Below are 24991 nucleotides of genomic sequence, written 5' to 3' on the forward strand. Positions count from 1 at the left end.
AGGTCTCAATCCATCAATGTTGAATACAAATCTCGATAACTTTTTCAAAGGGACGTATCAGCTTTTGTAAACAATGCATTTGATCGTCGATTTGGCGTAACTGGTAGCTTACCCACGCATGCTAACACTACCATCAGATAGAGGAAATTTTTCCCTACCTACTAGTGGTGTTAGTAAGCGTGTGCGAGCTACCAGTTACGACAAATCGACGATCAAATGCATTGTTTACAAAAGCTGATACGTCCCTTGTAGTAACCCCTTTGACCTGCAATTAGTCAATGACCAGCGGTCTGATCTAATGTTGGCGAGGGAAGCCATTTCGTTTTCAAAGCTCCACGTAGAAAGCGATCAAAAATTACCGCCCATCAGCCTCCGTATTGAACCTCGAGTCATCTTGAAGAAACCTGGAAATAGCGGTAATGTTCCGAAAGCCCCTCCATCGGGTTTCAAATCATTTGATTTGGATAGGGACTTTCCGCGATTTCCAGGTTCTTCCAAGGCTCTCAATGTTCCAACTCCACAGCCAGGACAACATGAAGCCATGTTGACGTTTTCTGGAATTGTGGATGGCATTTTCGAAATATTGAATGTGCATGACTCCATGAGGAACATTCCCAACAAACATTGAAAGCTGAATAAGAGCTTATTCAGGCAAAAATATGCTTTTTCAGATAAAAATAGCTTATTCAGCATTTAATCAGCTCAAATTGTTTGTTGGGTTATTGTTTTGATGATTCCAATGTTGACAATTCTTTTGAAGCAACTAGCTTTTAAATGGCCATTGCTTTCGTCGATCATCAACTTTGACGTTTAAAATTAATAACGGTTGGGAGTGTGGTAGTTTGTTGTCTCTTCCTTCCCGAAACCCTCTTGTTGCAGTTGTAAGCAACCATCAGTTATCCAGTCGAGAGAGATCAAGAGCACTTTCGCGTCACCGTAGTGCATCTCACATGGTCAATCGTCGAAAAACAGTCATTAAACGGAGATAAATCGCATCCTTGTGTATCTTTTCCTTGATCCCTTTCCTACCTATTAAAAGATTGTAGCCCGTAACCTCGAGTAAGCCGCGAGTATTCAGACCGCTCTTGAACTAACTCTAGTGTTAAGAAACATTGTAAAATGAATTTCGACTCCGTAAAGCTCTAAAAAAAAATTAAAAATAGCATCGACACGTATGTAACGCCCATAAAGGGTCACAAGTGTTACGCTTGACATTATTTGTGTGTTCCATTTTTAAATAAATTACTTCATTAAAATATGGATGCCGTCTTATTTTGCATGAAACTGTTGAAAAAAACGGGCACAATGGCATCCAGTTCTTGCACAGGTTGCATGTGTCTCATATCTCCAATAAATGGTCAGGTTCGAATCAAAATTATGTAAGTTATAAGTGCGGAAATGCTTATAAAAGCACATTTTTCCATTAAATAATTTTGGTTTTCTTTGGTGCAATTATCCTTGGCTCATAAGGAAAAAGTGCGCAAGAAACGCCAAGACGATACAACGTAAAAGCGTATTTTTATAGATTCAAATTTCGGACACTTAAACTCGAATTTCGGACACTTTTAAAAGTTGATTATCTCGGTCGAATATGATCCACATGTCTTGTAAATTTTAAATTTTTTTGACTAGTGCCCTCCACGATCATCTAACATTATTACTTTGTTTCTAACTGGATGTAATATTTAATTAAAAATGAAAGTGTCCGAAATTTGAATCGTCCGAAATTTGAATCGGAACGCTAAGCCTTTCCGCACTTTTGAGGAGTCCAGTTCTAAATGCAAAATACACACAATAATTATTATGTATTTCTCTTCGGGTAACCACGCAACCCGCCGGCCGCTTATTTTCTCTTTCTCCCACCGCAGTACAGTGAAAGGAAAACTGTAAACAGAGAGCCAAATAGCAATCGCTCTCTCTCATCAAACCGGAAAAACAATGGCATCCTCTCTCGTGTGCATTCTTACCACTGCTTGCTCATTCGCTCGCTCGCATTCTTTCATCCATCTATCGCCCATCATCGCCCGCTGCTTCGACCAGTCTCTTTCTTCTCCTACAGTCCAATAGTCGCTCTCAGTTTCGATTAATGAGCCAATTATTCTCCCGGCTCTTTCCCGCATGGTTCCCGAGGAGACGATTAGAAGGAAAATCAGCTGAGCTGAGCGAGCGTTCGGCCAGTAAGTAGTGTGGCGGGCAATTTAAGTAGTCTTGCAAGTGAATCGAAGCGGTTTAGTCTGACAAGAAACGCGGTTTAGTTTGAGCCGAACCGAAGCAGCAGCAACAGAAGAAGACACCACTCAGCGTGAGTCAATCAATGTGCAAGAAGGGGAACAGTTTTCCACCATCAATTATCGTCTTTCCGGCGGGCTACTACATTTGATGAGCTACAGCAGGAGCCATCGTCAGTCCACGTCCAACCGGGGACCAAGTAACACGGATCGTAGCGATAAAATAATCGCATCAGTGGTGCTTCGCTAAGTGTGATATGAGTGTGCAGTGAGAAATTTGGTTGTGCAGAAAGTGAGTATCCCGCTTATCAGTAGAGTGCGATAGTTTATTTTTTTTTGCATGTTTAGCCTCATATAAAGAGCGCAATTGATATTTGCACAAGCCGGTCTAACGCCCGATATGTATTTATTTTTACATATGTAGACTTGTGATAAAAGAAACAGACTGAAAGTTATCACTCAATGGTGGGCTGCCTCGTAGCTGACTAACAAATAACAAATGGGGATCACATTGCCATTAGTAACGGAGAGTCTTCCTCGGGTTAGGTTCTTTATTAGCATAGGGTGGTTTGCCCAATACAGTGAACTCGTTTCTATTATGAGATTGTTTCGGAACGTTTTAGACTTTGTTTAAAATCTATGTTCGTCATTTTCCTTTTAAACCAAATCTACCAAGTAGCGCAGCAGGACCATAATAGTGAAATTCACCCTCGCCTTCCCATCCCATACTGTACACACAAGGAAGTGTTTTTCAATTAATTAATTCCCTTCCATTTTGTATCTATTTCGCTTTCCTATAATCCATAACACAGGGCACTACGCGACACGGAGCCGGTTCAATTGAAGCAGGAAAGTTGATGCCCCGTCGGGACATCGCATTGCAGCGAACCGGGACGTCGACGGCGACAATCGCCAATTATTACGCAGACCAATCATCGTCGAGCGGAGACGAAAAATGACAGTGATCTTGTCGCTGACCGAAGCCGGTTATTGCCAATCTGCCTACAACTTCCCAGAAAGTGTGGTTTTCCTCTAGGAGACCTCAAAGAAAAAGAAATCTTCCTTTTGAAAAAAAAAAAGTTACCCAAACTGTGATATTTACGCGCCAGTTGTAATATTTACGAGGCAAAAACAAACAAAAAATATTTCCATTGTTTTTCGTTCTACTACCTAAGTGCAAAGTAAAGCAAAAACTGCGAGTGTGCAATACCATTGTTGTTGGTGCTAGAGAAGACGTTCCTGGCTGAGCAGAAAGTGCCAAACCAAAGTGTTGTTCCATTTTATCAGAAAAAAAAAGTGTGTCGTCGGAGAGTGATCGTTTGTGTCTGACTGAATGCAGAATTGTTGATCATTCTGTCTCGTGCTGAGCTACTGCTCCTGGTGGCGGCTTAGAACCTCGTAGACACGGGAGATAGAACAAGAACGCAAACAAGCGAAGCAGAACCGCATAAATAAAAGTCCGTAAAGGGTAGGACGAAGAAAAATACAGCGATAAAATGACGGGGTGAGTAGCTATATTTCTTTCCGAGTTTTGCTTAATCTTCACATTTCTTCTTCAAACCGGCGATCTTTGGACGATAGTTGTTTTGATGGAGAGTTGAGGTTGAAAGGAGAATTAACTGATCGCGCTGAATTCGACCTGTTTCTTTTCGCCAAAAGTCAAGGTCTAGTACGCAATTTAATTTTCGGGAAACCCAAAGTCGGAGATAATTGGATTCCCGGTTATTATGTAATCCTTCCTCTGGCTGCACCATCATCCGTGAGTTTATTATTGGCAGCGTCTCGGATCAGAACGTGATTTTTGTTTTCTGGAGTGTGTAGCTTGTTTTGATCTTTTTGAACGGCGGGGTTGTTTTTCTGCTTTATAATGATTAGTATGTGATTTGAACGTGACTGGAGTACACAATTGTTCAGGATGTCAACGGGCAACTAATTTACAAACTGTTATGCTGTTGTGTTTGGAATATTCAATTTAGGTACAGATTTTTGACCATAAATTGAATAGTTGGGTGAACCATACAAGAAGGGAATTGAATAATTTGTAATTCATTCTGGCAAGATAATTTATCTGATAATCTTTGAGTGTTTAATAGTGGCTTGAGCTATATTAATAAATTCATCTATTGGAAATCAACCGAGAAATAGCGGTGGGTGGACGGCCTCACGCACCGCGCTTTTCGGAGGATCATCTTTGATTGTTCTTCAAAATCCTATCATAATCAGTATTTCTCCTGGGATAATGTTCGGTGATATTACTTACTTATCTTTATTTTGGGTTAGTGAATTTGAATCTGAAATGAGATTTCTGTTAGCAACAAGACATTTCGCTCATAAGTTTTTGTATCCTTTCAAGGAAGAACATTGGTAATAATGTAGCTGAATAGGATCAAAGCAACTGATTTTTGGGTTTTTCCGGGTAAACCATAAAGCGGAATACCACAAACGTAATAGTTTTTATAAAAAAAAAAGTTCAGTTTTCGATAGTTCCTCCTTATTCAAATGAAGGAACAGGAAACCCAAAATGATATTAAAATACCTTCTTCGTGTTTTTTCAACAATTGTGCGTGCTTCAAAAAATCTAACTAGACGTATGGATTCAGGAAGGTCTATTCAACAAAATCCAAGCCTATTATTCAAATGAAGTAGCCAAAATCCATCTTGGCTGAACATGAAAACCAAATTTTAACAAAAATACGGTCTTTTGTGAATTTAAACTTGGTTTTGTGTGTGCTTAAAACAATATTCATCACGTATGGATTCATTAAGGTCCATTCTATAAAATACAAGCCTATTTTTCAAAGATAGGAGCCCAAATTTAGTTCGGCAGAACAGAAAAATCAAATTTCCATGATAATATGTACTTATGTGAATATTAGCCCAGTTCGTCCTTCACGTATGGATTCAGCAAGTTCCATTCTATAAAATTCAAGTACAAAATTTCAAACGATAGAACCGAAATCCGACCTGGCTTCAAAAACAAAATTTACTTACAAATGCCCTTTGACCATATGTTTAGTATTACTTCTGCGTGAAGTCAACGAGTTGAAGATGCTAATTTCAAATAACAGTGGTAATTTCTATGCGATAGATGAGGAGTTGAAAGTATAGGATTGATAGTTCCGTTTAGAGTACGGCAGTGTGAAAGTTGCATATAGAAGTAGAAAGCGAGCTAGACAACTTTTAGGAAGGTACAAATCAGTTTTATCATCTCTCTTTACCAAACTCCCCCTTAGGAGAGGGATGGTGAGGGGTGTCCCCCCCCCCGCCACGACTGGCAAAAAGAGATGATCACCGACCCGCTCATGTACCAACGATGTGTTTGAAACAGTTCTACCGATTTTTACCGCACTCCAGTTGTTATCTGAAGGAAGGCATCCAGTCGTAGGTTTTGAAATTGCAGCTATTGTTACCTCTACCACGGTATGTGCTCCTGTCATCGTCGACTTGACGATCTCGAGGGGACACGGGTGAGTAGGTGCTGCTACTGTACTTTTCGACCAATGACAGTATCACAAATGTCTATTCTACAAAATCCAAGCCTATTTTTCAAAGGACGGCGCCCAAATCCAACTTCCCAAGTAACATTTTAAGTTTTAAGAAATACTACAAAGCAACTATAAAACAACATTCATAAAACTCTGGTCAAGGCTATTTTGTCATTAATGCATCCACCAAAACCTAATTAAGACTAGAATATGTCTAGTTGGCCCAGCCTGGAGAAGGTTCTGAAGGGTGTATTCTCGAAGCTCTTCAAGATTGATTTACTGCAAAAGGTTGTATGACGAACGCATTGAGAACCATTTGAAAGCTACCATAAAAGCTATTTAGCAACAATAAAAACCCTTTCCGAGCCATTTCCCCTACCGCATGCTGAATCCACTAGGAAAGCATCAATCAAGATAGAAAAGGATTTATGAATCCGATCTTATCAAAATAATTAAAATAGAAACTGATGGTATCCAAATTTATTACAATAGTTCTCATTAAGTGGCCTAGTTTTAAGTGCCATTTTAAATTTTATGTGAAATTTACGTGAAAACATCGAAAAAATTAAGTGCACCCACGTAAAACGTCGATTTGACTAATTATTTAACATTGAAAAATAAAATATATGCTTCAGATCGAGCTTGGCCGAGATTTTTGTTTATTATTTTCGCATTTAAATGTTTGCTCATTGCTAAATTTACCAAAATATAGTTATATCTAAGGAAATATAGATTGAAAATCCAAGATTGTAAAAAACAAGCAAACTAATTGTAACATAGCGGTGGCATAAAAGTTGATTTTCATTGGTCATTTGTGAAAAAGTTGTTTTACTTTCAAGAATTCCTTAACAAACTAATAAGGTTTTAAAATGGCTTTTATGCAGAAAACTTGCAGGCTGAATTGTATTTATCTAAAGCCATTTTGCTTGATCCTAACCCGTTCAGATTTATGGCAGCATTTATGGAGGCAAAGTTGCCTGCAAAAAGTTAAACGTCAAAGTTTGTCTTTCGATAGTTGCGCTGTGGGATCCAGAGTTCTTCCAGGTGGTTTTCTCCCGATAGATTGGGAGCAGTTACTCAGACAGTTTGCGATACTGTTTTACAACATTTCGCATTTCGAACAGCTGAAAGCGCAATCGTTCCCGAAAAAGATCCCCTTCTTCTGGATGGTTAAAGGGCGAACACGAAATTATTGCGACACCGAAAATGTCATGCCAATTTTCTTATAATGTTTAGAATCAAACCAAAATTTTAGGGTAGTTTTATACATATATTTACTTCAAAAATCAAAAGAAAAGTTAATCGATGGAGCCTTGAGTGTAAAATTGAACGCATTTTCGCTTGATGCCCTCCTTAAAAGTCTTAACAGTGTCATCCGGTACCAGTTTCTCAGTTTTTTTTTCCATTTTCTTAACATGTCCTTCTCGTCTTTGACTGTCTTCTTGCTATTCCGAAGTTCCCGCTTCATTATTTCCCAGTACCGCTCCACCGGGCGCAGCTCCGGACAGTTTGGTGGATTCATGTCCTTTGGAACAAAATGGACAGAATTGGCCTCATACCACTCCAGGACACTTTTAGAATAGTGGCATGATGCCAAATCTGGCCAAAACAGCGGAGCTTCGTCGTGCTGCTGCAAGAACGGCAAAAGGCGCTTCTCAAGGCACTCAGATTTGTAGATCTCGCCATTTACTGTGCCCTTTGCCACGAAAGGCTCACTCCTCAGTCCGCAAGAGCAGATGGCCTGCCAAATGAGATATTTGGAGGCGAACTTCGACATTTTCTTCTTCTTAAATTTGTCGTCCACATCGAACTTGCTCTTGCCGGTGAAAAACTCCAACCCCGGAATTTGCTTAAAATCGGCTTTTATGTACGTTTCGTCGTCCATCACACAGCAGCCATATTTTGTCAGCATCTTCTCGTAGAGCTTCCGTGCCCGAGTTTTAGCCGTCGATTGTTGCCGCTCATCGCGGTTTGGGAAGTTCTGTACCTTGTATGTATGTAGTCCAGCTCTCTTCTTTGCATTCTGGACGTAGCTCTGCGATTTGCCGATCTTTTTAGCCAAATCACGGCTTGAGACGTTGGGATTTGCTTTAATCATCCGCTTCACCTTTCCCTCCGTCTTTTTGTTCTCCGGTCCCGGTTTTCTTCCAGCTCCTTTGCCGTGGTCCAACGTCAACCGCTCCTGGAACCGCTTCAACACTCTGGAGACGGTTGAATGGTGAATGTTCAACATTTTTCCCAACTGCCGGAAATTCCAGGTGTTTGGAAAGAATTTGTTCTCTCAACTCGCGTTGGTTCACCTCCATTTTTGTTGAATCGAAAAACACGACTTCGAGTTTGACAGCATGTACACAATACACATCAATGAGAAAGTGTGCAAAATTTGGTTGATTTTTACCCAATGGTAAAAAAGTTATGCCCTGTTGAATGTGTCGCAATAATTTCGTGTTCGCCCTTTACCATCCGCACCATCCAACGATGCAGGGATGTACGCTTAAATGAAATTTTCGAAGAGTTGATTCTTTCGCCGAATAAAATCGCTGCTATGGATCGGAAACCAGCTAATCTCCGCTAACTAACAGTTACAGTGGTTTGCTGTCCGTTGTCATCTTTTCGCAAGATCTGGAGAAGGCTGGTATGTTTTTTAAACTTTCGACAATGTTTTATGAATTCGAGGGCCCCGCTCAGTTTGCTCTTCTCCGCCAGATGGTCAGTCGTTGATGGTGTGCTGGTTCTTCTAGAGAAGTAAATTTTGCTGAAATCGACTTGAAATTTCGCATCCTACTTCGTCTATCCTTCGAGATTTCTCTTGTCATAAATTTGGCATTTATTAACTATGGGAACCATCTTTTGTAAACAAAGTAATTGGGGAGTTAATGATGCTTTTTAAAAGGCTAAAAAGCAACAATAAATGCTTTTTTCTCTAATGCAAAACCTTATTTTTTATGGTTGCTTTTATAATGATAGAACACGTTTATAAAGTAGTTTATGACATTAATAAACAATTGTTAATGACGTTTATGCTTGAATTTCAAAACAGTTTTAAGGAGGGATTGATAACTGTTTTAAATTTATTTTTAAAGCAAGACAGTTTTTGACTTTCTTGCCAGGCTATAAAAGGTTTTTAAAACAGCAAAAAGATGAATTACTAAGCAGGAATGTATTACACTTTGAAATGCTACATTTAAACTAAATGGATTTGTCATTTCCGTTATAAAACCATCATAAATCAGAGTGGATGCTAAATGGTTACTGAATTGTTACTTGGGTTGGCTAATCAAGAAACCCAAATTTCCATGAAAATACGTACTTTTGTGGATGTAAACCCAGTTTTCTCAACAGTTGTCCTTGCTTTGAAAAAAATTACCATCAGGTATGAACATACGAAGGTCCATTCTTTAAAATCTCAGCCTAATTTTAAAAGGATGTAAATCTCACAAGAACGGGAAAGGAGTCTACACACTCAGATTTTTTGCCGAGATAGGCACCACCGAGCAGCTCGGCATTTTATTTTGCTGGATCTTCTAATCTAATCAAATCTAACACCAACACAACCAGTTCTTGAAAGCATCCTGGAAAATGATATATATACACAGCAAAAAAAATAATTTTGATATCACATCAAAGTGGATGCACTACAATCATGTCGAAAATTTCATGTAATTTTTATGACCACATAAATAAACAAATGCAGTAAAAGCAGCGTAATGTCAGTTCATGCATTGTATTAATGATAATTTTGTCCTTTTTAGCAAGTAATATTACACCATATTTTAGACATGATTGTAGTGCATCCACTTTGACGTGATATCAAAATTATTTTTTTGCTGTGTACCTACAGCATGTTTCTTGCCTATTCGATATATGTTTCACATCGAAGATGCGTCACACATATCAAAACGGCCAGGCCCACTGTGTAGCATTTAAGGGTCAAGATGATTCAGAAAACATCGGGCCTGTTCAAATCGAAGATTTAAACACGATGCTTCAGAATCCAATAAATGGATGAAACGTGGACATCTCGTACCGTACGTTCCGATTTTGGTAATTATATGATTGGTTGGTTGTTGGAGGCATCAAAGCTAGAAAGGTTAAGTGATGCTCCATTTTCTTCTGACGGTTGGGATATGAGCACTAACTCTTGTCCTAGCCTTTTATGGCTTATGGCTATAGCACCATTACTCGCTTTCTGAAAAGAGAAGAGGGAAAGGAAAAGGAGAAGGACAAAGGAAAAAAGATTATGTACACTCTATGAACATAAACAATATTTTTGATTTGAAATATATTTACAATACTGGAAAATCCTGATTCCCTAGTTTGAAGTTATCACGACTAGGGTTCGGTGGTAGATATTATACCAGTAACGCACCACAAAAAGGTGATCTCCCAACGTTACTGGTTTGAAAAGATAAAAATTTGAAGGCTGCCTGACATGTGTTGATGTAGAAGTCCAAATTGTAGACGAAGCTTGACGAAGATCAACATGAACTTGCGAACATGAATTTTGCGAAATACAGCAACCAAACTTCACTTTTGCTGAGATGACAGTGGCTGTTATTACCGGTGCTACTTCACGGTGAAAACGAATTGAAGTGAACAGTTGTAACTCACGGTGAAGTGATTGCCATGTAAATCAAATGGGAATCACTACACCGTGAGTGATAAGTTGTCACTTCACCGTCAAGTGACATCGGTAAAAAGGGAGCTCAGCTGTGCAAACAAAACTAATCGAACTATTATCCCTGATTACTTCCCAAGAAACATTTCTGGTTTTATGAAGGTTCTGTAGACGATGATTTAGACTTGTAGAATGCTATAAAACCTTACCTTGATAAAACTTGCAATGTTGCTTGGGTTGGGCTGTGTCCCGAGTGCAGCGCTAAATTTAACTTGAAATTAACTTGTCAGTACTCGCGCCAACTTTTGTAACACGGGCACCTGCACGTCGTTCAAAATACAACAGCGTTTTATTTTCACAATGAGAGCATTTCATATAACCTGATATTCTCTCAAATATTCTTCCAATAGACCAATTGGACATGGGTATTACATTTCAAGAACAGGGCTGGTAGTGGGTATGTGATATAATTGAAGTGACTTTAGTGACTGAAATAACGAAAATAGTGACCAAATAGTGACTTTAACACAATAGAAAAGTGACAAATTGATCGGAAAGATATGGTTCCAATCTTCCGTTGATTTAGATTGTAACTTCAAGAAATTTTATAAACTCACACCTCATTGATGCTTCTTGAAAATAAAACAAATGGTTTAAGGAACCCTTGGGGCAAGACAGGTTTCGATCGTGAGTAAAATCGGAGTTAACTTTGAGTAACTCTGAGTAACTTACGTGGCTCAACCATGCCGATGACGGCCGAGTACTGCAAACATTAGCAACCGCATAGTATGGGTTCTTATGGAAAATCACATGGAGGATTTATGAAAGTCCCAGAGACAGGGACTTAGGTAAATCGCTTCCGCCATTGAAATAGCTCGTAACTGTTCAGCATAGACCTTGGCACAAACGGAAACCCTCAATCGATTGGACAATTAAAGCGAAAGTTGAATCAGGACAGATGCCTCAGCCAGCAAGGGAAGCTTTCCGTAAGCTAGTAGATCAGAAATACCAACAGCACAACCGGTGGTATACAGACGGATCTTTGGCTGATGGGAAAGTTGGCTACAGTGTAGTTGGTCCTAAAACTAGAATTGAAGCTGGTCTTCCTGAACAATGCTCAGTTTTCACCACCGAAGCTGCAGCTTTGTTATGGGCAGCTCGTGAAGTAAATGGCAAGTCCGTTATAATTAGCGACTTTGCTAGTTGCCTAGAAACACTAGAAATAGGAAAGTCCAAGAACGCGTACGTTCAAGCTATCGAGAAGGAGGCAGAAGCAAAGGATATTTGCTACTGCTGGATTCCCGGTCACTCGAAAATAACTGGAAATGAAGAGGCTGACAGAGCAGCAAATAAAGGTCGACAGCGAGAGAAAGCTACAAACAACCCAGACAACCAAAATCCACAATATTGAAAACACATCAGTCAACATGGGACGGATCAGCAAGGAATATTACTAGGATTGTTAAGTCAACAGTTTTTGGATGGATGGACCAGATGGACAGAATAGACCAAATAATTCTTACCATTGTCTGTTTTTATCGTTTACCATCACACGCAAGGAGTAGCACTTCAACCCAGTGTAGATGAATTGCGTTCGTTTTGAATATCTTCACTGTGAAGTACGAGCGAAACGAACAAAGGTGTTCATTATAAATCAACGAATACGCGTTTGTTGATATTCAGCACTGCTTGATTATCCAACCCAAAATTGTCAAAATCAGAGGCGATCCTCATAAGCAAAATAATCAAATTCATTTTGGAAAACAAATGTTGACTTCGATACTCAGAGGTTGCCTTGATCAAGAGAATGTGTTTACGTCAAAATTCAAATTCAGGCAGGTAGCTGGTCTATCTGTTAAGGTTGTCTTCATTTCCTAAGCTAAGTTGAGTGCCCGAAAAAAAAATAACAACAAAAATACATTAAAAAACAATGTAACAATAAGACGAAAATTATTGTCGTAACAATGATTTATATTGTTACGTCTACAATAAATTTACCTTGATTTATGTTGTACAAAACAGTACGGTTTATGGTAGTTGCGCGAAATGTCTTCCTTCGATTTGAGATAAACAAATGTTCGGATGTATGTAGTCGATTTTTTATGTGCATTGGCAAGCTTTTTCGTGGCCAATATTCAGGTTCAATGCTGTGACTCAACGAATGATGGAACTAATGATGGGACGCCACATGGAGGTTCTACTTGGCTGCGGAACAGCTTCTCAGCTTCAAATAATAGAGACCTAGAATGAGGAATTAGAAATTGTCTCCTGGGCCTGGTTATGGCCAGATAAGCAACCAATTACAGATCGCATTTTATTTTGCTAGATCTTAGTGAAAAACTTGCCGAGATTCAGCAAAAAATAAGTTTGTTAGCTGATATCTCGGCAAAATACCCATTTGTTAGCTGAATCTCGGCAAGTTTTTCACTGAGATACAGCAAAATAAAATGCCGAGCTGCTCGGTGGTGCCACTCTCGGGTAAAAAAAGATCTAGGTGTTATGGGGAGCGGAACCTACGTTAAAAGTTAGTTAAATCACTTCAGGAAAGCTCAGACTAAAACTAAATAAGGCCTGTACTCGAAAAAAATGCACCAGACAAAAGTGTTTGCCAAAAATTTATTTTAAGTCGGATTTTCTTGAAACTCTCAGGGAATGAACTTATACACATGAATTATGTTTCGGCATAATTACTTTATTCAATTTACTTTCCATCGCTGAAAGCCCGCACCTTTCCCTTAAGACCCCTCATTACATTTTGTGCAATGGTGGAGCCGACCTTTTTGGTCACTTTCATCCATTCTTTCTTCAACTCCAGCTCGTTCTTAAACACCTTGGACGATTTTCGAACTTTGGCCTTCATTATGGCCCAAAATCTTTCCACCGGACGAATTTCTGGTGAATTTGGGGGGCTGGCAGTTTTTGGTACAAAAACAACGTTATTGTCTCTGTACCAATCCGACGTCGATCGCGCGTAATGGCATGATGCCAGGTCCGGCCAAAATAATGTCTCGCCTCCGTGGGACCGCAGGAAGGGCAACCGACGCTTCTGGAGGCACTCGGTGCGGTAAATTTTGCTGTTCATGGTACCCATTGTGATGTACGGTTTACTCAGTTTACCGCATTGGCATATGGCCTGCCAGAGCAAGTATTTCTTCTTCCTTATGTCTTCCGGAACATCAAACCGTGATTTGGCAGCGTAGAACTCCAGCCCCGGTATCTGCTTTACGTCTGCCTTGATGTAGGTTTCGTCATCCATAACCACATACATCGGTTTCGTTAACCACTCTCGATACAGCTTCCTTGCGCGGGATTTGGCCGCCGTGATTTGTTGATCACGCCGGTTCGGTGCCTTCCGGACCGACCTTCAATACACGAAGCCCAGCTCGTTTCATGGTTTGCTGAACGAACCAGGTGGAACACTTTGCCTTCAGAGCCACGTCGCGAATCGAAAGGTTCGGATTACGCTTGAAATAATCCAACACCTTCCGGGCCTTCACAGGGTCAGCTGTCTTCGATTTTCATCCACTTCCAGCCCGCCGCTCGGTCGTCTGGGACTCCTTAAACGATTTTACCACGCGAGACACAGTTGTATGGGTGATTCCCAGTTGTCTTCCTATCCATCTCATGGTCGCAGTCGGATTTTCCATGACTTGTTTCGATGACATCTCAATAACCACTGAACCGATTGTTATGAAATTTTGCACATGTAAACAATTCACTCCAAACTAGTTATACCCAGATTTTCATCACTGTAGAAAAGAATTGAATCATTAAGTAGCATTGCAGCAGGTTTGTAAGTTAAAAAATTGAGATCGAATGCGAAATGCTGGGCACATCGCCAATAACCAATAGCCAATAACTCTTGATCGGCAAAAGATATTAACGAGTTCTGCACGGGAAAAGTTGCTTATTTGATAGTTCTAAAAGTAAGCGGAGGAGAAAGGGTTTTTTTGTCAATGCTAATAAGGACCACCCTAGTATTAATTGACACCAAAAAGAGGGCCCAAACTTTAAGGAACAACTTTGTAAAAGACATTTTTTCTCTAAAGTTTCAATTTGAGCTCTAAATGCATATTTCCTGCTAAATTCTCATTCTGGACCCGTGTGGAATGAAAGAGACGACAAATTTACCGTGCCAGAACTTCTCTCATGAATATCTTAATCTGATTATGAAGTAGGTATAATATTTTTCAAGGATCTGCATGGTATTTACAATGCCAATGCGGATGTGATTGTGAATAGGTATGTAAATATGCATTACGGATGCAGATGCGGACACCCGGAACATTCTTGATCTGAATGCGCAGATTTCATTTCATGGTCATTTTTGACAGCTCATTCTGAATCCTTAATGTTTTCGATCTAAGAACAGAGAAAAAGTTATTGAACTCTTGTCAACCAATGATCCGGTTCCTACAAAAAAAAAAAAAAATAGCCTTGGATCATTCACTCTCCACACTGATCCGGATCTCCATAACCGAGAATATATCAATGGAGTTTCATTGCCTGCCGCTGTGGTCGAAACTCTACAAGATCCGAGTATTCCCTTATAAATATTAAACCTTTAACCAAGTTAATGAAACAAAATTCACTAAGCAACCCCTTTTCTCGCCAACAGAATGGAAACCTCCGCCCTGGTGGACAAGGGCCCGGTGCCCAAAATTGTGACAACGAACGAAAAGGGCGCCGTCACGCTGCCGAATCTCGAAGGCCAGCCGGACAAGAGCGAACGGGGAAAAGCCATGCGCCAGGTCATTGCCGCCTTCATCGCCAACATCGGCACCATCAATACCGGTCTGATTTTCGGCTTCTCGGCCGTCGTCATTCCGCAGCTGCACGCCCCGGACTCGCTGATCCCAGTGGACGAAAGTCAGGCTTCGTGGGTCGGTAAGTGTGATCAATTTTCTTTTTTTATCTTCAGAAAAAAAACCAAGAAGCGACCTACCTCAACAAAATGTCTCCACTTTTCACTCGTACTGTGCCCCGCGCTAGTTTAGTAAACAACGCAAATCCTATCTTCCCCTTCCTCTATCTCTGACGGTATGAAAACAAATCCGTTAATTTTAGCTTCCCATTCGTGTTTGCATCCTCCTGAAGCGCGGGGCATTGGTAGATTTGTGAGTTAACTTTGTTTCCGATGGCGTCGCATGCACTACTGCTATAGTCTACCGAAACACTGACTGATGGTGTTCAAACAAAGAAATCACACTTTGAGATCGGTGCTGCTGATGCTGCTGCTGCTGTAATTAAATAGTTTGTATTGAAAAATCTCAGTCAGCTGGGCGTTTTCCGTACGGGATATAACTCTGTTTACGATCTAGCAATCCATGAGGTTTTAGCATACATTGATTCGTATAAATGTGTGGAACTTCTAAAATTAGAACACGTAGGGGAATCTTGTATGGGTGGTGGGGGTATGATGGACACCCTAAGTACATGGATGTTGTTTATGGTGCAAATAAGTGTATTCTGGGTATCTCGGTAGACAGAATGCTACCAAACACAGAGATTAACAAAGACATATTATTTTCAAAAATTAGGAGGATGGAGGTAAAATGGACAAGTGTTATGGAAAAATTTACATTCAACGGTAAGGTTGGTAAAAGCATTTTTGAAGATCATTTCACAGTGCGGTAGTTTAAAGTGATGCCTCAAGAACTGGATAGCATTTTTGAAATACATGCATAACGTTTGAAAAAGGCCTCAGCTAAACATATAAAAGTTTCAGAATAATTCAGCTTCATTTTCATGAAAATTATGTATTTCTCATAAATATCGTAAAATTTTAAGATTTTAGTTATACACGAATGATCCACATATGAAAAACTTAAACATTCTCTCCAATATATCTGCCTATTTTAAAGTGTTCGAAATTGAACGATTTTAATCCAATTCTTATCATCTTTCGCTGTGAATTTATTGCTGAAGACCTAAACTTTTGAAATTGGGCAGCGGTTATAACAGATTTTGTCGTTTTTGATTGTAGTATTTTCAAGTTCGACATTGTAAAAATAACATCTAGAACGTATGTTTGGGATTATTTTCGCATCAGTTGATGGTTTTAGAATATCACGTTATCATGAAATAAGGTAGCAAATAAGTGATATTTAACGTTTTCCCGATGTAACAAGTATGCATGCCAATCTTACCCCCACCTCCCCTACAGTTTACGGAAATGAATTCGAAACTTGTTAACGCTTCAAAGAAATATTTTGTTTTGCTAAAGGGATAGGTACAACAAAGTACTCGAATATCGGATTTGGCAAACAGATCTGTCGATCGGTTGAACGTTTCATGATTACTTAAGAGCCAAACCGTGGCCTGTCATACACGATTGGATTGTTCCTCCGATGAGGGTAAATGATTCCTCAACCGAAAACAAATGTGTTTACAAAAAATATCTTTACCGGGCAAATCTGGTTACTTATCTCATTTCATTTCAGTATACAGCTTCCTCGGAGCACTTCAGTGATCTTTGTATCGTATGTCTACTTTGACCATTTGCCTCTCCCCTAGCAACGTGGCGCGCAAAAACTTACCATGCTATTTTGTTTTTCGCAAACGTACCCGTTGAAGTTGCAATAATAAATCTCACGTAACATTTGAAAAGGGCCTTTCAGCTTATGTAAACAAAACGTACAATGAGCAAATCGAAGCTCGCCTGTGCAAACCAACCGCATCAAATGGTAGGGGAAATTCTCCCCTTCCCGATAGTGTTTATAGTTTGCGTGAACGTACTTCGATTCGCACGAAAAATTGCGATACAAGTTTTGTTTACAAAATCTGATAGGCCCTCTCCTAATGTTAAGCGAAAAATTAGCTAGCGTTTTGTTGGTAAACAAAATTCTACCACATGTAGCTCAGCGACCGAGAACCGAATCATCAGCGATGGCAATCATCGTTTTCTTGTGTCGTTGTGCTTCCGAATTGTTTTTCGCGGATCATTTGGCTTGAATTAATACATATCAGCAGCATCATTGATTGATCGATTGATCGATGATCGGCACGGGTAGTGCTAATTTTAAATTCAATTCAAGCCGACTGCGACGAGATGACAGACAGCCCCGTAAGTTTTATCGGCGGATTCTGGTCTCCTGGCAACAAGCGGACTGGCGGGGATGGGAAAGAATATGCAATCTGTGTATGGCAATGACATCCGATGTCCTCGCCATGAGTGGATTCACGATATTTTTTTTTCTCTTGTTTGTTGTCACGTTCTCAAGTGCCGTGCTCCTCAATTTGTGCGCCGACAAGTTTTTCGTGTTTTCGGATGATCATTTCTTCCGTGGTCGAGTAACCGAATGTACCTCCTGTAGTTTAGGGGAAATGAATGGTCAACAGCTGTTTTTAAATTCGGACCAGCATGCTCAGCTGATTTGCACATGGTTTGAATTTTTAATTCCAGTCAATATATATGAAAGACAGAGGGATGATGAAATATGTAAGCATGTGACAAGCTATTTTAAAACGCGGTATGGGTTCAACAATCCACTAATGGCGATAATTTTAGACGGGGAAAATGACTAGACGTCCTTCGTTGGTGCAGTATTTCGCGATGAATTGTAAGTTCCTACTTTACTCCTCGATAACATGAGACGCGATATTACTGTAAACGGACGTGCCTTGATCGATACTAGGGCTCTCACTAGGTGTGATCAGCTGTGCAAACGAGTGATGCGGTAGACTATGTGGCAACAACTGTAGGTAGGCATAATTATCGTTCACCTTGCTCTTTGCCATTTTATGGAAGTCAAGGTTAGGCAATGATGTGTTTAAACATTGCAGATTATTTAAACTGTTGATACAGATGGAATTCTGAACGATGTGTTTTGTTTGATATTGTGCACACGTGCACAGTAGCTTCATAATTTAAAGGTTTACGTTTCTACTTTTGAATAACCATCGTTTGCTCTATCGTTTGATCTATTTTTGAAAGCAATTTCAAATAGGGGAGAGTCGTCTACAATGAGACATTCTTTTCAGCGATTGAAACAATGCAAACAGTAAAAACAGGGAAAGAGAGAAGGATTAGTAATTTCCATTTTATTCTATTACTTTTTTGCTTATCCATGACAGATACGCGTATTAATTGTACTAAAAGTCGAGTATCCGCCAAGGATAAGCAAATGAGGTAGTGGAATTAAATGGAAATTACTAATCCATCTCTTTCTTTATACAGGTATTCTAAAAAGACGTCCACATTTATCAGGATTAAAAAAACCATATTTGTTTTTTTTTGCTAGTTACTTTATTTGTACAGGCTCAATCGAATAAACTTTACAGAGCCAAGCTATCATTTGCGTTATACATTATTAATGTCTTAAATCTAAAATTAAAGGATTTGAACCGATTACTCGCGGTCTCCTCGAGGTTAGTGAATGGCAATTGTATGGATGTGGAGAGGGAGAAGGAGTTTTGGAATATGATTTAAGATTTAAAAAATTCACTATTTCTAAAACATTCCTTTGTTGTTCCTCCGCTCTATCTTTTTTTACTCAGTGGGATGTCTATTTTCAATTAATTCTAAGTGTGTCGTACGCAAATAATCAGCCTTTTTGCAATAAAATAAATGCTGAAATAAGCCTGACATAGCACTTTGACTATATGTTTTAGTATTACTTCTACGTGAAGTCAACGATTTACATAGTTGAAGATGCTAATTTCAAATAACAGACTGTAGTGGTAATTTTTATACGATAGATGGAGTAGATGAAACATAGAGTTGATAGTTCCGTTAGAGTACGGCAGTGTGAAGATTGCATATAGATATTAGAATAGCGAGCTAGGACAACTTTTAAGGAAGGTACAAATCGGTTTTTTCATCTCTATTTACCAAACTCCCCCTTTGGAGAGGGACACCCTCACCATCCCTCTCCAAAGGGGGAGTTTGGTAAAGAGAGATGAAAAAACCGATTTCAACACGTTCAATCATGTTCAAATGATCATATCTTGTAATTATAGTGGAGATATAATTAACGGGTGGCCACTCGACTGGGAAAACCGGAAGAACCCAGAAATAACCCTACCCGGCCTTGCCCGGGATTCAATATAAGCTTGAGTGTATGCGCCGAGTAAAAAAAAGGATGCTATATTGTACGTAGCCCCCCCCCCCCCCCTCTTATCTAAGGGACTACACCTTTTTTTTTTATACAGGGGGGAATCTGCTCCCAGACACCTGAGAAGATAACTCAGGGTGTGGGGTGGGAGAAGTAGCACTCCTGACCCACTAAACCTTACCCTGTGCTCTAGGCCCTTGCCCTCCCCGGAACCGCCCGAAAGCATTACGTCATGGGAGAGGGCCGGTTGCGCTATGGCGCATCACTAGTGTTATGTCAGACGTGACATTCGCTACTACACAGTGAGCAGCTGTGCAGGGCCTTCCTCTTGTTGTTCGCTGTTCTAAGAATCCGGTGTCACTTCTGCCTTTGCACAACGAGGGTTTGTGCAGGGCTTATCAACCTCCTGGGACGAGCTGGATGGGGTTCCAGCGTCCTTACTCTGCGGTAGTTCGTTTAGCCGCAATATTTCCCCCTTGGGTTCGATAATTAACGTTTCCAGGGCACACCACGAGGAGGCCAACTACTTCATGTCCCAAGGGACTACCCCCTATGAACATCTCCTTATTCCTCTACATACCATATTTGGTTCCATTTGCTTGATTAGCTCTCGAGTTATGCATAAATTTCGGTTTCATTTGTAAGGGGGGCTCCCTGCATATTTTCACGCCGATCGGTTCAGTAGTTTTCGAGTCTATGAGGGTCAGACAGACAGACAGACAGACAGAAATTAATTTTTATATATTTAGATAGATAGATATATGTACATTAATCAAATTCTGTTACTTACGATTTCAAGTCCGTTTTATAATCTAATCTAATCTAATACAAACGCAGCCAGTACGAGAAAGCATCCTGAAAAATGATTAGGTTAGATGAGGTCTAATCATTTTTCTTGTCTAATTGATGTTTACAGCATATCTGAGATATGATATGAACATCAATACGGCCAGGCCTACTGCGTTGTATTTGCCGCAAAGATGAGTCTTGGAAATGAATGGGAACATTTCTTGAATCTACAGGGGTGGAAGGATGGGTGGACATACCGTACCAAACGCTCCGAGTTACTATGTGTAGTTGTGTGTAATGTGTAAATATTTGTACAATATTGAAGAATCATAAAATGATGCAATGGAAGGATCTTACCGAATTTTTTCCTATGTTGGTAATGATTCTTTTGTGCTTAAAAGTTTCGTTGGATGCATCCGCTCCTTGTTTATCATGGGGTTTGGGATGAAGTTCCTCGTCATTGCTCGTGGTTATGTTTAGTCCGTCTTGACCGCATCCATCTGATTTTCTTTGGCCAGCTTTTTGATGTCGGCGATGATCTTCTTTTCCTGCTGTTCCATTTTCATCTTCTCCAGATCCAAATCCCGCATCGCTTTATTCACAGCCCGCTGGTTCAGGCGCATTATCTCGTCCGGAGACATTTTCTTACCGAACAGCCACTCCATTTTGCTGGTTGTTTTCCGGATCAAATAGTGGTAAAACTGGTTGAATAAAGCGGAACTTCGGTGGTCTTGCACAAAATTGGATTCTAATTTGTTTTTCTAATCTGAATCTACTTGTAATCGGAATACCGGTCATAAATGCACTTGGAAAAAACCTTCAGATAAAATTTGGAAAACCGCGTCGAAAACATAATATACGAGCAATTTGACAGCAGAATTTTTTCGCGCCCGTTTTGAAGCAGAGCACACTTCGATCTCTTACGATTTCGAGTCCGTTTTCTCGAAAAATTAAGTCGGAGATCTAAAAAAATCAGCAATGCACCAGAGTATCGAAAATTCGCCTAGTCCGAGATCGTGATAATCTTCCTAAATTAATCCTAAACAATTATTTGATACTTCAATTCTTGATTTTTGGTTAATTTTAGAATCTCAACAGTATTTCAATGTCCAATGTCCGGCATTTTGAATATTTTTCTTTTATCTGGGCGTTCAGACGATTTTTTCCGAAGTTTGAGACACTTTTCTGACTATCGTACTGTTAAAATTTTCAGATATTTCTATCCTCATAATCATGAACAGCTTTCTATGATCAGAATCACGGAATTTGTTCTAAATCGAAGTCTCAGAATCTTGATTTTTTTTTTTTCTAAATCCAGGATCTTAAATTTCTGTTTACGGGATCTTGAAAAAAGTGCAATGTCTGTTTCATTTAAATTAATTCTTTGGAACTTACCTCATTATATCTTTGAAAATTTCTCATGGATTTCCTTAGGATCATTCCGAAAATGCCTTCAGAGCTACTTTCAGTATTTCCCGCAATAATCTTATGATTCTCTCCGCTGTTCTCGATAACGGTCTAATAATTCTGTGCTAAACGCCTTAGAAATTCCCTGCAGAATTCTCCATGATTTTCTTTAAAATAACTTTGGAATATTTCTCAAAAAATCTCTTTGTATGTCCCTTAGGATTTAGAAAGTATTCGCCGAAATTGTCTTTGGGTTTCTTCTTCGGGGAAATTGTCTTGGGATTTGGTGGCGTGAATTCTACTCCAACAGTTTCAGTGATATTGACGCGCCCTTCTTAACAGACCATTCTGTAGGATTCTTAATAACTATTGCTAATTGCGTTATTCGATGTGTTGGATCGTGTCGTTGGAATGAGATTTTTAAATCCCCGTGGATTCGTAAGTTTCTCTGCTTACGAGTCCGCTCCTCCATTTTTGGTCCTTCATACAGCAATTTTTCCCATTTCCCATTTTTTTTTAGCTATATCAACATTGGCGTTGCTAATGGGGGTACCAAGGGGACCCGGCCCCCTCCAGAAGCTTGTCAAGTTCGATGTTACTAATCTTTTTTTAAAGTCCTTTATGTTGACTACTGTTCCCTGGGCTCAGGGCCGATTTGTAGAGCCTGAAGACATCTTATTATGCCATCGATTAAATATCGATACAATATGATTTCCCACAATTTCTTCTTCTAGACCAGGACTAGAATAAGAAGTTTTGAGAAATCATATTATATCGATATTTAATCGATGGCATAATAAGACGTCTTCAGGCTCTACAAATTTGCCATGAGCCCAGGAGAAAAAATCTTAGAAACAAGGAACTTGGAAAAGTTCTAAAAATTGCGTAGAAATGGAAACTTTATTTAAGTTTGAGAAGCTTCGTAGAAGTTAAGGGAAGCTCATTATTGATCGGGAGCCTCTATTTAATTTCAGGTCACTTTTTCAAATCCCATGGACTTGGAATAGTTTGAAAATTACGTACAAATTCAAGAAATTTTGTTCGTGGAACTTGCGGAAAATCAACGAAAAACGTAGAAGTACAGCGCAAACTTTGTAGAAGTTTTGAGAATTTCGTAGCATATTGAGGAGCTGCGTTAAACTTCAAATAAGTGTAAGGAATTTTGAAAAAGTTCAGGGAATTTTGTAGAAGGTCTAAAAATAGTTCAATGAACTTCTAAGAACTTCAGGGATCTTCGCTTCAGCATAGGAAACTTCGTTACAGTTTGTCCGTGCTCCGTGAACTTCTTGGAGGTTTTGGTAACTTCGTTAAATTTCAAGGAACTTTCCAGATGATCAAGAATATTTGTAGATGATAGGTGCTGTTCCAAAAGTGCAAAGATGTTCAGAGATCTTCGTAGAATTAAGAGATATTAACAAATATGGAATTTGGAATAAATTCAGGGAACTTCGTAGAAGTTGAGGAAATTTAGTAAAACTTAAGGGAGATTTGTAGATGTTCAGGAAGCGTTGCATAAGTTACAGGATATTCATTCAAACATCCTTCCTAGACAGCAGAAGGATGTTTTCAAAAGACCTCCATGTAGATATTAGTAAAGTTCTCTGGATATTTTTCCAAGACTTCAGGTTGGTCAAGTTCTGAGGATCTCCAACTGTTTAAAAATTCAAGTTTCTCCCAAGACTGTAGGTTGTTCAGGAATTACTGCAATCCGGGGGCAAATTGATCATTATGCGTTGCACTTTTGATTGTCACGTATTGCATGGTCGGTGAGAGATATCAAGAGAAATCTTAAAAGTTAATCAGTAATTGTATAGAGCTGACGTTTTTTTTTTTTTATAATTCGTTTATTTTTCCAGGCTCATTTGCTGTAGCTTTGCGGAGCCGATATTCATTGTTTAAATAACAAAATTACTTAAAACTAACGTTAGTAAAGCGGAGGCCGATTACTCGCGGCTATCTCGAGGTTAGGGGTAACAAATTGTAACAAATGGATGGCAGGGTAGGGATTGTGAACACAAGGTTTGGAGAGCAATGTGCTCTTGATCTCGAACTAGGCGACACTCTGATGAAAAAGACAAACATGGGGGTACACCGATGGGCAACTAACAACTTGGGAGAACACAAGATGACACTAACTACTAAATCCTCAAATCTATCCGTTTTAAAAACACATAAATTAAATTCAAATAGTCGAGGTCTCGGCTCGCCAAGACATCTCTAACGGGTATCGCGGGTTGTTTTCCTCGGGCCCTGAGGGATATGGATAACTCAGATCTGGCAACACGGTGTAAGGTACATGACCAAACAACGTGCTCGATATCGTGATAACCACTGCCACACGCACATAAATTGCTGCCTGAGAGCCCAATTCGATAGAAATGCGAGTCTAACGAGCAGTGATTGGACATAAGCCTTGATATAACGCGTATAAAGTCGCGGCTCATGTCCAACCCTTTGAACCATGGCTTGTTCGACACCTGAGGGAGAATAGAATGTAACCATCTTCCCAATTCACCATCATTCCATTTTTGTTGCCAACTGATGAGGACTTGCTGACGAGCAATGGAGAAAAATTCGTTGAAGGCGATTTGTCGCTCAAAAATATCGCCTTCCATAGCGCCCACCTTAGCCAATGAGTCCGCTTTCTCATTACCCGGAATTGAGCAATGAGATGGGACCCAAGCTAAGGTGATAGTATAGGAGCAGTTAGATAAAGCACTCAGTTTAGATCGTATTTCAGGCAGGAAATACGAGGAGTGCTTCATCGGCCTCATTGAACGAATAGCCTCCAATGAGCTAAGACTATCCGTAAAAATAAAATAATGGTCAGACGGTAGTGAGGCAATTCGCTCTACTGCGTAAAATATAGCTGCGAGTTCCGCAACGTATACTGAGCATGGTTTCTGCAGTTTATAAGAGGCACTATGAAATTGATTAAATACACCAAATCCAGTGGAAGCATTTATGGTTGACCCATCTGTGAAAAATCTTTTATCGTTACTTACATGGTGGTACTTGATTGCAAAAATTGAGGGAACGACCATCGACCGATGGTGATCTGGTATTCCATGGATTTCTTGCATCATGGTCAGATCAAAATTTACAGAGGAACTATAGAAGGCTTGAAAGCAATCACGATTGGAGATTAATGAAGAAGGACCAACCTCCAGCGTCATGTACTCATAGTACAAACTCATGAATCTTGTTTGAGGATTTCTGTCGAGTAGCTTCTCAAAATTTTCTATTACCAATGGGTTCATTACTTCACAACGGATAAGAAACCGGAAGGACAGTTCCGCGAAACGATCTGTCAGTGGGAGAACACCCGCGAGTACTTCGAGGCTCATCGTATGCGTCGAGTGCATACAGCCAAGCGCGATTCGGAGGCAACGGTATTGAACCCGTTGC

The 24991-nt window shown here is 39.8% G+C and overlaps 1 protein-coding gene across 1 annotated transcript in view; it reads left to right on the top strand.

The window, feature by feature from the left end:
* The first annotated feature begins 3578 nt into the window (after window positions 1-3578).
* The window catches only part of LOC135713714 (facilitated trehalose transporter Tret1-like), a 43790-nt gene continuing 22377 nt past the window's right edge, over window positions 3579-24991 (top strand). The window contains exons 1-2 of the mRNA XM_065236922.1: window positions 3579-3732; window positions 14950-15218. Coding sequence (XP_065092994.1) covers window positions 3725-3732; window positions 14950-15218 — 277 coding nt within the window. The 5' untranslated portion in view covers window positions 3579-3724. The remainder of the gene's footprint in view (window positions 3733-14949; window positions 15219-24991) is intronic.

This window comes from Ochlerotatus camptorhynchus, unplaced genomic scaffold (genome assembly GCF_037179485.1).
Source record: "Ochlerotatus camptorhynchus isolate MF236.1 unplaced genomic scaffold, CSIRO-AGI_Acam_v1.1 ptg000577l, whole genome shotgun sequence".
Lineage (NCBI taxonomy): Eukaryota > Metazoa > Arthropoda > Insecta > Diptera > Culicidae > Ochlerotatus > Ochlerotatus camptorhynchus.